Source organism: Zerene cesonia, chromosome 5, assembly GCF_012273895.1.
Source record: "Zerene cesonia ecotype Mississippi chromosome 5, Zerene_cesonia_1.1, whole genome shotgun sequence".
Lineage (NCBI taxonomy): Eukaryota > Metazoa > Arthropoda > Insecta > Lepidoptera > Pieridae > Zerene > Zerene cesonia.
In genome coordinates this window covers 4219485-4232274 of record NC_052106.1, presented here as the reverse complement: position 1 = coordinate 4232274, position 12790 = coordinate 4219485, and the positions used below count along the sequence as shown (strand labels likewise).

Genomic DNA, 12790 nt, shown 5'->3' with positions numbered 1-12790 from the left:
ACGACTTGTTCTTCCTAAGGGTAACAAGGGAGGTTATCCATTACAAATCTTCGTCGTTGCCTACCCATACCAACAGTCCGACAAGCAAGTCGATGCCATCAAGGTATTCGGCAACGACAACAAGCCTTTGGGCTACCCTCTGGACCGCCCAGTCAACGAAGTCTACTTCAAGCAACCCAACATGTTCTTCAAGGATGTTAGCGTATACCATGAAGGAGAACTCTACTCTTATGAGTACAATGTTCCTTACTATACCATTCATCATAATGAAGTTAACAAACACTAAAAGGAGAGAGAAAAGTGATCTATTTTATGATAAATTCAATGTTTATTTAATAAAATATGTATAAATAAAACAATATTTAATTATTTCAATTTTATTTCATTTAATACTAATTAACAACTTTAGTTAATGCCAACCATACAGCTAAGCTTATTTATAAAGAATCTAATTGATCTTAATACATCACTAGGCTATCAATGTAAGTTAGTAGAATAGAAACCTAAATAATTACTGGCAATCTTTTGGTGGTAGATTGAAATTTTATTGAAAACATAATTGCTGCCTTTTGACTTTTCATCAATAATAGCTTGTCTATGAAAAGGGAATCCTAAAGGCAAAGGGTTTAGATTAGATTCACTACTATTATAGGAATCATAAGAAGGTATTACTATAGTAAACAGGGTCATATTTAACCCTTCTTCTAAGCCCTTGGGTAAAATTAAACTTTCTGGGAACATAAAAAGATTGAACTTATTTTTCTTGGCGTACACGAGATTCTTGTTGTAATAATCATCAAACGAAAATCTCTCAGATGCTTCTGGATTCCAACTAACTACATTTAAGCCTTTTTTGAGTTTGAATACAAAGGAATCTAATTCATAAAATTTTGAATGCTGTTCCCAGCACTCATTTCTGTCACATTCGGGACCTAAAAATAATTTGATTATAGCATTGTCATTTATTTTTGATTCTATGGTAAAGTTAAATGTAAATGGTGTATGTTTCAATCTTTTCTGTCTAGCTGAATACATTATTTTAGAATTCTTTGAATTATCATCATTGTAAAAAAGTTTCATTAAACTCATCTGATAGTAATCAAAATACGTTGTTATTTTATCAAAACTAGTATCAATAATATTGATATTATCTGTTTCGTATTTTGAAAAATCGAATGGTGACAGCGTACTTGAAAATTCTTTAAAATATTTTAGAAGTGCTTGAATCATCTGCCAGTATAAAGGGTCTCGTAAAGTTGTTTGCGGATTGTGTAGTACTGATGGGGAAGGATTATATCTGAAAATAAATGTCAATGTTTCGCTATATCAATGGCAATAGATCTTGAGTACTAACAAGTTATGTTAGTATTGACAAACACAACATAACTTTAAACATATTAATTTTCTTTTGCTGTATTAATAATGCAAGCAAAGCAAACCATTAGGTTAATACATTCTTTGGCTAAAATGTTCTTTTAAGTTATGTGACTACAAATATTATTAATAGAATATATGTAGATAAAAAATGTATTTTTCTTGATTCTAATGCTCAAAATTATTTTACTTACATTTGAATTTTAAATAAATCTAAAAGTTCTTAAGAAAAATATTTCTCAATATTAAGTACTGAATTAAAAATTCATTAATTACCTGTCTTTAGGATAGCCACTTCCTCCATATCCAAAAAGTGATTTGACAATTTTAGCTGTTTCTACACCATCGAAATTGGCTCTTATTAGTTTGGCCAACAAATCAATGTAATTATCTTCTGTCAATGAAATTTTAGTTCCATTGTCCTGAAATATATACAAAATACTCTACAAATACATTTTCATTACAAAAAGTCTCACTTCAAATGAAATCAAGGTTTTGGCAAATTATTTTTCAATTTAAAACTAGTAAAGCGTACCATATAAATTACTCCTCTAGAAATGCATTCTCTAATGGCGATATCTATTGCTTTAATGCGAGCCTGTTCGTCACTCCACTGAGGCAAAATTGAAGATCTTGTGGGGAACGGAAGTCCATTATCATGCAATAAATACGGATTATAATCTCGGAAACAATTAGAGTCGCTTGACATATTTCTAACGCGTAAATGTTCCTTCTCCAAACTATATCTTGCTAGAAGCTGCTGATGAATATAGTAATATTGTTCAGCATATCTTGTATCCACTGCAGAGAGTTCATCATTGCTCATCCAAAATGGGAATTTAAGATGAACACCGTAATAATAAGAATTCAATCCAATGTCCTCCCTGAAATAGTCCACATCTCCATCGCATCCATCGTTTATCAAATTCCAACTTGAATAGTTTGCATTTATAATAATATTGTCATTTTCTTTATATATTTGATTTATTTTTGCATCTTCAGAATCAAACTTGTCAGTTTTGCTTTTTAATTGAAATGCTTTAATAATGGCTTCACTATTTATATAGTAGTTGGGCTTACTAATGAAGGGTGGATCATTTTCTTTAGAATAGGCATCGATTCTGTATAGTGAAATTAGTCGCCAAGCATAATCAAGCATATCTTTGTTGATATTATCACGTGCCCAGTCTCTAATAATATATAAATTCTCCTTGTCAACTGTTTGAAAGATTCGAAACAATGCTATTGTTGTTTCTCTCATGTTATCATCATATATATTAAACGTAAGTCCTTTCATTGCATGTCCATCTTCTATATGCTTAAGGAGGATTTTAAAATTTTCGTCTTCCTAAAAAATAATTATTAAAATTACAATAAACATGAACATAACGGCAATAAAATTTTCAACACTATTTTCATACCTGATCAAATAATTCTACTAGGCGTAAATTATTGTAATAATTCTGCGACTCCGAATTTAAAAAGCCGGGAACGATAAACTTAAGCGATTGTTCCATATTCTTAAAAAGTTCTGCATAATAAAAAACGTCACATTTAATAGATATTTTTGTATTTGAAAAGACTCACAGTTCTATGAACGAGATTTTATATTTAAACACATAAGTAGTTAAAGTTATAGCTAAACATTGCGTACAAATAAATAAAACTAACGTTCACTTTGCTTTGATGCATTAAGCATTATACGAGTTATATATATAGCCTGGAAGGAATTTAAGTGGAATCAATCATGAATCGTAAAACAAAGTAAAGGTAAATTCTAATTTATTACGGCAAAATTATAGTATATAATTAAATAACTGTGAGTAAAAATAGTCTATCCCCTACCTCCTTCGCCTAATAATCCAGAAACCTCCAAAGACTTGCTGGGAACCGGAACTGTCAAAATTTGTCCCAGGAAGAACAGCCACAGGAACATTTTCAATATATAGCCTTGCCACATGACAATTGTATTGGCTTTTCACCACTGAGTTTAGAAAATAGTAAACAACTCTTATATGCAACTCAACGTGTTACTGTTTCTGTGCGGTCAATTGAAATCCTGGGGTCGTTTTAATAGGAATAATACTCGTACACTCGCGAACAGCATCTAATGCATCGCAAAATGTCAATAATATTACATAACACATTGTCATATATGAAGAAGAAAGATTTTATATTAAAACTTGATACATACATATGTTGATATATATCAATACTGTGAAAACAGTTTGTAGAACCATACCTACAGTCAAAGCAATATAATACGTGTTTTTCGTCTGAAAAGTTTGAAACTATTTTTGGGAGTAAAAAGCAATCGAGTGACTTCTATGAGTATATAATTAATATATGAATGGTTATCAATAATTCTAGGTATAAAGAATTCAAGCTAAATAATAAAAGATAAATTATATTTTGCGTGGACATGTACAAACGTTATGTTCTCTAAGGAAACAAAATCCAATTGGACAATTTTCCAATTGTATCTCAGGTCTAATTTTGGTCCTGTGGTAATTTGCCGTTTATAAGCGCTATTATGTCGTGTAAATCCTGATTGCAACTTTTACATACAAGTTTTAATTCATATCGCCGACTAATTAAATTACACAGATATCGAATTAAAAATATATAGTGTATAATACAATCATTGTTTTTCTGTATTACTTTTAATGAAAAATATATAAAATTGCGGCACCTAATTATGGATATAGTTATTACGGATCAATGATATTGAATAATAGAAATGGTAATTTAAACTAAACAATTCAATGTCAGTTTCATTAAACAAAAAAGTGAGTAGAAAGTTTAGTTTTACATTATACATTTTATCTCCTTTTTTTCTTATTGTATATTATTTATAGAAATAATTTGATGGTGATTATGAAACTCGAATTAGATTTTAACCGATTCGAATAAGATAGTGAAAACATTTAGATTTTTCGAAATACAGATTAAAAAACAATAAAGCACGCTTATAGAATGTACTAAAAAGAAATGAAAACTTATTCCTGGCGATCATTATCAGAAGTTAATAAGATAAGCTGATGAAGTTATTGTATTGTTACCGATAATGATCGGTATTTTTGGATTCAGATTATCAATGGATAGTTACAGAATGTTTGAATTTAATCTGTCCATTTAAAATGGGTGGAATTCGAGTCGATAAACATACCAGTATGCAACCGTGGTGTACCTATTAAAAGCATCTTAATATAAAAACTTGTTGATTAACGATTAGAATTATCTTATAATTATAGAAAATGGAAAAAAGTGGTGGCTCAGTGGTAAGAACCTCGGACTTCAAAATCTATAAGTCGGGGACTCGAGACCGAGCGAGCGTGTAGGAAGTAAATTGATTTTCAATTTATCTGCACATGTGGATAACATCACTACTGCTTGAAACGGTGAAGAAAAACATCGTGAGGAAACCGGCATGTCCTCAAAAGTTCGATGACATGTGACATCTGCCAACCCGCAATTGGCCAGCGTGGTGGATTATGGCCTGAACCCTCATAGGAGGCATGTGTCCCAGCAGTGGGAACATATATGGGATGATGATGATGATGATGATGATGATGATGATGATGATGATGATGATGATGATGATAGAAAATGTCCCTTTTTGAAGTTCACAAACATGTGCTTTGTTTTGATATTTGTTGTACTTATGTGTAAGTATCGTTCTTAGATACATTAATTATATAGGCTAGGTACATCTAATAATACTGACATTTGTTTTTCTTGTTCGAATTAGTCAGAAAATATTGATTTGTAAAATTGATGTTTAATTAATAAAAGGTCAATGCTTGAATTAAAAACTGTATCAATATAAATAATTTATTTCACCACGTATAAAACATTCTTATAATGTAGCTTGGTATTCCATATATAAAATGAGTTTACGTATAATTACATATATATAATTTTTCTTATTGTCTTGACATGCAATGCGTTATAAATATTAGCATATGATTTAAGTACGTTTTAAATGAATTATTCTAAAATAATCCTAAAAACGAACACACAACTAGCCTATCTATAAGATAGAGGAGAAAATGTGCGTGGATGCTAATACCGCATTGTTTATTTGTTTTGTACTAAGGAAGACTTAAAAACATAGTAAATATACAATAGTTTCCTAATAGAATAATACTATATTATATAATATAATAATTTAATCGCCAGTCATCATCTCCATGAACTCTGTAAAGAAGAAAATGTTTCATTAGAAACGCAACTTAACATAAAACGTATGTTATGTGATAATATACAACAACATAATAAAATATTTGGATTAAAATAATAATAATTATATTCTTAATTATAGTTATGTTAAAGTGGAGTACGTTATATTTGGATTACAAAAGTTTTAATTGTCTAAAGCCTCGCTACAATAAAATTATTAATGTAAAATTAAGATTTTAAAGAATAGAAAATAATTTGATCACGAAGCGGGATTCGAACCCCATCTTTTGCCAAACCGTAGCAACGCCTAGCCTCTCGGTCACCCGTGATTCCGCCTCAGCAATTAAATTTCTTCTACTTTTTCGGTCTATACAATTAAGTTCCTTACCATCGAAGTCGACGGTTCCAGAACCATCAGTGTCAATTTCAGCAATAATGCCGTCTAAGTCAGAGCTGCTCAGTTTGTCGTCCAATGCAGCCAAAATTTCCTTCAGGGTTGATGTGGTGATGTAACCGTTGCCTTCACGGTCGTATAACCTATAAGTGAGGAATATTTGTTTTACTTTTTTTTATTGTACAAGTAATGTTGCATATACACAGCACAAACTTTGACATTGAAGAATGCAAACGTCGGGAAAAATCGTTATATATAAAGTGTTGCTACATAATTTTGGCTGAATATTTCCTCACCCATACAGAGATATTTACATCTTGACGTTTTTAAATTCGTGATGTGATGTTTTGTGTTGTTGTGTTATCGTGATGTTTTTAATTTTAAAATTATTTCGGATTTTTCTTTTATATGTTAGTACATAGTTTCTCTTTAAATTCCTCAATATAGGATACATCAATTTATATTATTAATTAACCAGAATTGTGACATATGCATAATGCAATAGAGGTGACTTTAGCATCCATGTAGCCTATGTTAATATGTACCTGAAAGCTTCTTTCAGTTCTTGTTGCATAGCTTCTGCGTCCTCTTCTTCAAGGAAGTGAGAGGCAATGTTACAGAATCCGTCAAAATTGATTTTGCCGGTACCTATAACAAATAATATATCACTGATCAATTAAAATATAGTATGTATCAATAAAGTCCAGCTTTCACGTAAACGATTACATATGATAATACAAATTATACACATTTAAATACTTCTAACTTTTTTACTACATCATTTTATATTTTTTTAAAACACATTATGATTTAAGAACATTACATTTAATACATTTAACTATAATAAGCATAATATAGGAAAGTATATTATAAACTAGAGTTGATTTATATAGAAAACTAAAAAAAATAGTATAAACATATCACTGCTTAGCGAGTAGTGACATCTTCCAAAGGAATCCTGAATAGACACGGTCCAGTTCCAAAATAGACTCATTAAAGCGTCGCTCAGACAGATAAGTGAGATTTTAAGCGCAGTAAAAATTCATAGACAGATAATATTTTACACGTGTATTTTATTATAGTAAATAAACTATAAGATATAAAAGAAATGTCGATTTGAATTTCACCTTTGTTAGGATCATGTATCAAATTGATTGATTTTTGATAGATGTCATCATATTTTCTCACATTTTTAGGTCATGCTTACTTTATTCAAAGATTTGCAGGAAGTCAGCAATATAAAGAAGCAACCAAGTTAATTTGGGTCAACTGGCATTTCCAACGAGATCCTTCCGTCTTTTATTTCTAGGGGATCTCAACTATCCTTGCAATTAGCTGTAAAGGAATTTCTTGAGTTATTAACTTACCTTCTGGGTCGTTCTCATCGATGAGTGCTTGCAATTCAGCGTCATCAAAGAGCTGACCCATTGTGTTCAAAATTGTTGAGATTTTCAGGACATCTATGTATCCTGACTTGGTGGTGTCGAACATCTGGAAAGCCTTGCGCAGCATGGCCATTTTCTGGTCATCGTCTGTGTCCTAAAGATTAATAATTTAAAAGTTAATTGAAGATTATAATTTTAAAGTAAAATACATGAAGAAAAAAATAAAATTGTCTTGCTATCTTTTGTTCATAATTTGAATTAATGTCAATAGAAATTTGCAGTAGTCCTTTTCGAATTTAATCACATCGAATTGATGGTATATCAATTCCAATCAAGCACTGCTTCGAACACTTCAATCCACTGTCACTTATATCACCATCCTTAAATTAATGCTCACCATTTTGTTTTAAAGATTTAACTGCCGTAACAAGAACCGAATCTGAGTGCGAGTGTTGTTACACTGAATTTCACATTCATCTGCCACCCTTATTTATAGACGATCGCCGAACAAGTCGGGAATACGAAAATAAGTGAAAAAAAAAGCTATCAGTGTCTTCATTCGCAGTTTACCCGTGACGTTTAATTCGTCACTGGGGAACGTCACTTGATGAAAATAATGCAACCACAGGAAACCAGTTGTCATAATTTTTGTATAATTTATCGACAAGATATTGTTGGCAAGGTGCCAATACACTAACCATTAACGATGAAACCACATTGTAAAGGTTACTTAACTAATTATCGAATTCGTACATTTATATGCGCTTTATTTAATCGAATCGGATCACTCGGTATATTATATTAGTCCACGACTATCTATGGTTTCATACAATTGTGGTTTAAAAATATATTTACATACTTTATTCAGATGCCCATGCAATTTTTTTTCATTGAAATGGATTTTAATAAAATTTACTTAAATCTTATTGATATTTTTCAGTTTTAACTTCACAGATAAGCTGTTAATTGAATACTCCAATCCTTGAATGATCGATAGTGTACAGATATTTTGGTAATAAACAGTTTAACACATCGCTTCAACCTTGCACGTGAAATATTATTAATGCCTATATTCTAGACTTGAGATTAGACATTTCACAGACATCCGGATAAGCACTATTGTTATTCCCAATTCATTACAGGAAATGCCTTTAAATTTGAAAAATGTCTGCTCCAATAAAAATATTTTCATTGTAACGTCACAACAGAGCCATTAGAAAAAGCGTCTGGTTTCCAGAAATCGTTAACCTTTATTTGTTTTTAATTTACGACGTTGGTTTGAATTTCACATTGAAAATTAATGTATAAATTTATAACGTTTAAATTTTTTCCAGTGCCATACAAGGATCTTCCATTATTTTGTTTAATGTTTGTTTATAGTTAGTTAAAATAGTAATGCTATTAACCAATAACAAGTAGCCACAGTATAGGTGCTTGCAAATGTGTTATTAAAACATTGTAATTCATATCGGCATACCACCGGCATGCCATGAACATTAAAGACGACATAAAATCTCATAATAGAACATAAAAGAAACAAATGTACGAGCGCCTGTACGGACTCTCATTATATTATCTACGTAATTAATTAACCAACGAATTCGCGACAATAATACACAATATAATTTTAATGATCTCGTTTACGGTTGCCAAAATGTCAAGAACATTGACATTAATGTGGAATCCGAAAATATATCAATTGTCGCTCTGGCAGATTAGGAAAACGAAGAAATGCGTCACCGCGTTTGCTAGCACTGCCACTGGCGCATGCAACGGGTTATACGAGGCGCCGCGTCCGCGCATATATAGATCGTCATTCGTCGGTGATCGGCTATAATTTTTGTGTGGCTTGCGGCAGACAATATGCAAAGCCGTCCACTTCAGCGCCCACGTGGTCGACTCGCGAAACCGTAGTGACCTACTTTTTTGGCACGGTTCATAGATTTTTCCGATTGTTCTGCGTTGTATGTTATTCATCTCAAGTTTATTTAATTTAGTGCTTACAGTTATGCAAGTCTCCTTCGTTATATTCGGGTTGATGATCGATCGGTTTGTGGAATTTCCTTCATTCTACTTTATCCAAAACTGTTCATAAGTTAGAAATAATACTTATCGCCGGGGAGGATTTCAGATAAATTCGTTTTAATTCTATCGTGATTTAACTTTGATTATCAAATGTATAATATACAATGTATATAATTTTTAAAGGATTGTAATTTAAGTATAAAGTTATATAAGCATTTTGTTTACTGTTATGGCATGATTAAATGTGAACATCGCGTTTTTAAATCATTTGTTCAAATATGTCCTCATTTTTATCAAAATACTCTTGCGGCGTTGAATATTTTAAAAAGCGTGGTATATAAATTGAAAAGTGGTTTAAATCAACACACGCTTATCGATACGAATATAGTACAATCACTTCCAAACATTAACTAATACCGAAGATATGCGGAATACCTTGGCTCCTTCTAAAACTATTTCTGATTTACACTCGCAACGATTGTGAGTTATAAGTTATTTATATCGATTCATTCGCCGTTCATGTAACTGCTTGTGGGAGGCTATTAATTTGGAGAAGTTTTCAATTTGATTGTCTAACAATAATTCCAATGATATATTCTTCCTGTGTTTGTAATGGAACACATTCAATTGTGCTTACATATTTTCTTGTGTTTACGTGTTTGCGTTTTATTGTGTGTGAATGAAATGCTCTCAATGTGTAACTGCATCAGCGCTCAAAGCTCAAATGTTATATGCAATTAAGTATGAAAAAAATTAGATACAAATGTATTTCAATAGGCACGAACGATGCGGGTCATCTTAATGACTCATCTATATAAATGATTGCAATTAAAATATTATAATCGAGGTGCCAAAATTATACATACACCAAGACACCCACAACCATTACAATGTTGTCTATTTTTAATTTATTAATTACAGCGTGTTGAAATGTTGTACACGACACAAGTTATAATAGACATTGATATATAACATGTCGTGTTTATTGCAAGTGCAGTATGGAGTTGGGATTTATGTAGTATTTGATCTGACCGTTACGATCTCCAACTAATTAAATTTATTAGGTGATGCGTAACAAACATATGAGTTTACCGGATATCTAAAGCATTTCTGTGTGCATGGGATCTGTCCTTTAAAAGCATCTTGTTTGATGTTATTTACACGTACATAGATATCGATGTTGGAGTGATGAGAGATGCTTGAGATGCCTAATGGTATGTATGAAAAAACAATAGTGTTTACGCTCAATATGTTGGTATATAGTTTGGTTGTTTATTTCAAGTTTGATGACATTTTTATTTATGAAGTTGAAGATATATGGGTTCCCAGGAGTGTTTGTGTGGCTATTGAAAAACCATAAATCGTTATGTCGATGAAGCGGAAAATATAACTTCATTTTGGCAAGAGGTTTGCACTGTGAATGATGCGTAGGTGCCAAGACACAATTATTTTATACTGTCCGTCCTTATAGCTATATTACTTCTGTCTTGACATTGAGTGGTAATTGTCATGCGCAATTTAGCTTTGATTGGAGATTAATTATAGTCTAATTATGATATGACATTCTACGATTCTTCGAGAATGCGTGAGCAATATTTTTTTATAGCTTTTCACTCTCACTAACGAAAATAATTATTATATTTCAATGTACTAATGTTCTATATTCATTATGTAATAATAATTTTATAAAAAATATCTTATCTATATTTATAATCTATATATACAAGCGTAAGGTCACTCACTCATCACGAAATCTCGAAAACCCCAAGACGTATCAAGATGAAATTTTAGTTATAGACTACGTTACGAACAAATTAAGCAAAAGGACCTAAATAACGGCTTTTACAAATTAACATAATAAATAGTCTACATTTATAGCACTGTATGCAACTAAGAAATTAATATTTACTTGACGTCATTTGAAAATTAGTAGAGCGTCTAAGAGATATCACAATTTTGCAAAAAAACTTCTTTTTTTCTGGTACAAGCATATTTAGATACTAGGAACAGTTTAATGGCTGAACCTTTGGCTTAGATGCTACTTTTGTCTGCAACTTCACCCTTGATCGGAGTAAGGGAATTTTTTTTCTTTTTAATTTCCTTCCTAATTTTTAATTTAATGTAATTCCCTTCTAAGGGAATGACATGTTGTCGCGGGAACGAGTAACCGAGGTAAAAGTAACATTTTCGCTTCCTAACTGTCTCCAAATACAAAAAATAATATGATGATCTATAAGTCATCATTTGAAATAAATAGAACAAAATCACTTTTGCATTTATTCCTTGGTAAAAATAAACTTTTCAACTGTTATTTACAAATAATTTGTACTTATATAATCAACATAATATATAAATATTCAACATTGACATTTTTTATAAAACTACGGATCAAATTTTTTGACCTATAATTTTTATCATAAAACCCCGTTTTTAATATACTAACGACGTCGCGGACAATAGCCAGTTAAGCAGTTCATCAGTTTTATACAAAACTTTATAAATATTTAGAAATGATTTAAACCAAACTTATGATCATTATAAGGTGCAAATAAATCTACTGAAGCAAGCTTTACCGTATAGCCAAAGGGCCATATAAAATGATCTATTATAAGAAAGCCTTGTAAACGGCTGTAAAAATACTTCTGTTTGTGTTCTAGCCGTTGTCACAGTAGTGAACGATGGTTTTTAAATTTTCCGTGATGAAAATAGGGAAAGCGTAATATCTTTGTAAAATATTTGGCTCGGTTCCAGAAGTTCTGATAGAAAATCGCGTGAAATAGCAATAATGTGCATATGTTTGTCTGCATTTGTGTTCGTTTTAATGGGTTTTAAAATCAATATATTTTAGAGCGCTGTTTAAGAGTGTGAATTGGGATTGCTCTTTCGTCTAATTACATTTCATTGATAATTGTTTCATTGAGAAGTGATTTGTCTGTCGTGATGCCAAGTTCTTTAATTTAAGTATATTCTCTAGATGTAGCACTCTTCAAGACTGTATTTCGGTTGTGGTTTGTATATTCTAAAACGAGTATTATACATATATATAAAATATTGCAAGAGATAAGAAGGGGATGTGTTAAAAATTAACTTGATCATATTAAGAATGTTCTGCAATTCTACAGAAGTTAATGTAATCAGTTGATAACAAATCGCAGCCAGTCACAGACTATTAACAAAGTGAGGGTAGTTGCGCCGAAGTTTTTTATTTATTTATTTATCTAAATCACATGCCATTACAGGTTACAACCCAATGCGACAACGACTTACAACGAAAAAAAAACTTACAACTAAACAGATTGAATAAACTACATTCGAACACCAAACACGAATGCGTCCCGTTTCAAAGTGATTCGTCTTTTTATGGGATTCGATAGCTAAACAAGTTTTAACAAGTTATCAAAAGCGACATCTTAAATGACAATTATTCATC

General features: G+C 31.2%; 4 protein-coding genes across 5 annotated transcripts in view; 2 read left to right on the top strand and 2 right to left on the bottom strand.

Annotated features, from left to right (window-relative positions):
• Positions 1 to 389, top strand: part of LOC119839897 — a 24629-nt gene extending 24240 nt beyond the window's left edge. The window contains exon 14 of the mRNA XM_038366330.1: positions 33 to 389. Within this exon, the coding sequence (XP_038222258.1) occupies positions 33 to 286 (254 nt within the window). The 3' untranslated portion in view covers positions 287 to 389. The remainder of the gene's footprint in view (positions 1 to 32) is intronic.
• LOC119839898 (arylphorin subunit alpha-like) lies at positions 370 to 3428 on the bottom strand. Its single transcript, XM_038366331.1, has 5 exons — positions 3220 to 3428; positions 2796 to 2905; positions 1910 to 2722; positions 1651 to 1796; positions 370 to 1297 (listed from the first exon to the last, which is right to left on the bottom strand). Exons 1-5 carry the CDS (start codon positions 3332 to 3334, stop codon positions 478 to 480), a joined length of 2004 nt encoding a protein of 667 aa, XP_038222259.1. The 5' UTR covers positions 3335 to 3428; the 3' UTR covers positions 370 to 477.
• Positions 3429 to 5300: 1872 nt separating this feature from the next.
• Positions 5301 to 7892, bottom strand: LOC119839900 (troponin C). Its single transcript, XM_038366333.1, has 5 exons — positions 7733 to 7892; positions 7318 to 7489; positions 6496 to 6598; positions 5945 to 6093; positions 5301 to 5574 (listed from the first exon to the last, which is right to left on the bottom strand). Exons 1-5 carry the CDS (start codon positions 7733 to 7735, stop codon positions 5546 to 5548), a joined length of 456 nt encoding a protein of 151 aa, XP_038222261.1. The 5' UTR covers positions 7736 to 7892; the 3' UTR covers positions 5301 to 5545.
• A 2452-nt stretch (positions 7893 to 10344) lies between these two features.
• Positions 10345 to 12790, top strand: part of LOC119840011 (synaptotagmin-15-like) — a 93884-nt gene continuing 91438 nt past the window's right edge. For both annotated transcript variants that reach the window (XM_038366497.1, XM_038366496.1), the window contains exon 1: positions 10345 to 10574. In XM_038366497.1, the coding sequence (XP_038222425.1) occupies positions 10556 to 10574 (19 nt within the window). In that variant the 5' untranslated portion in view covers positions 10345 to 10555. The remainder of the gene's footprint in view (positions 10575 to 12790) is intronic.

Excerpts from the sequence above, each read along its gene's own strand:
- LOC119839898 (XM_038366331.1), bottom strand. The coding sequence starts at position 3,334 with ATGTGGCAAGGCTATATATTGAAAATGTTCCTGTGGCTGTTCTTCCTG. Across the intron at positions 2,723-2,795 it reads TAGTAGAATTATTTGATCAG|GAAGACGAAAATTTTAAAAT; the intron begins GTATGAAAATAG and ends ATTATTTTTTAG. Across the intron at positions 1,298-1,650 it reads AGTGGCTATCCTAAAGACAG|ATATAATCCTTCCCCATCAG; the intron begins GTAATTAATGAA and ends ATTTATTTTCAG.
- LOC119839900 (XM_038366333.1), bottom strand. Across the intron at positions 6,599-7,317 it reads CGATGAGAACGACCCAGAAG|GTACCGGCAAAATCAATTTT; the intron begins GTAAGTTAATAA and ends TATTTGTTATAG. Across the intron at positions 5,575-5,944 it reads TGGAACCGTCGACTTCGATG|AGTTCATGGAGATGATGACT; the intron begins GTAAGGAACTTA and ends TCTTCTTTACAG.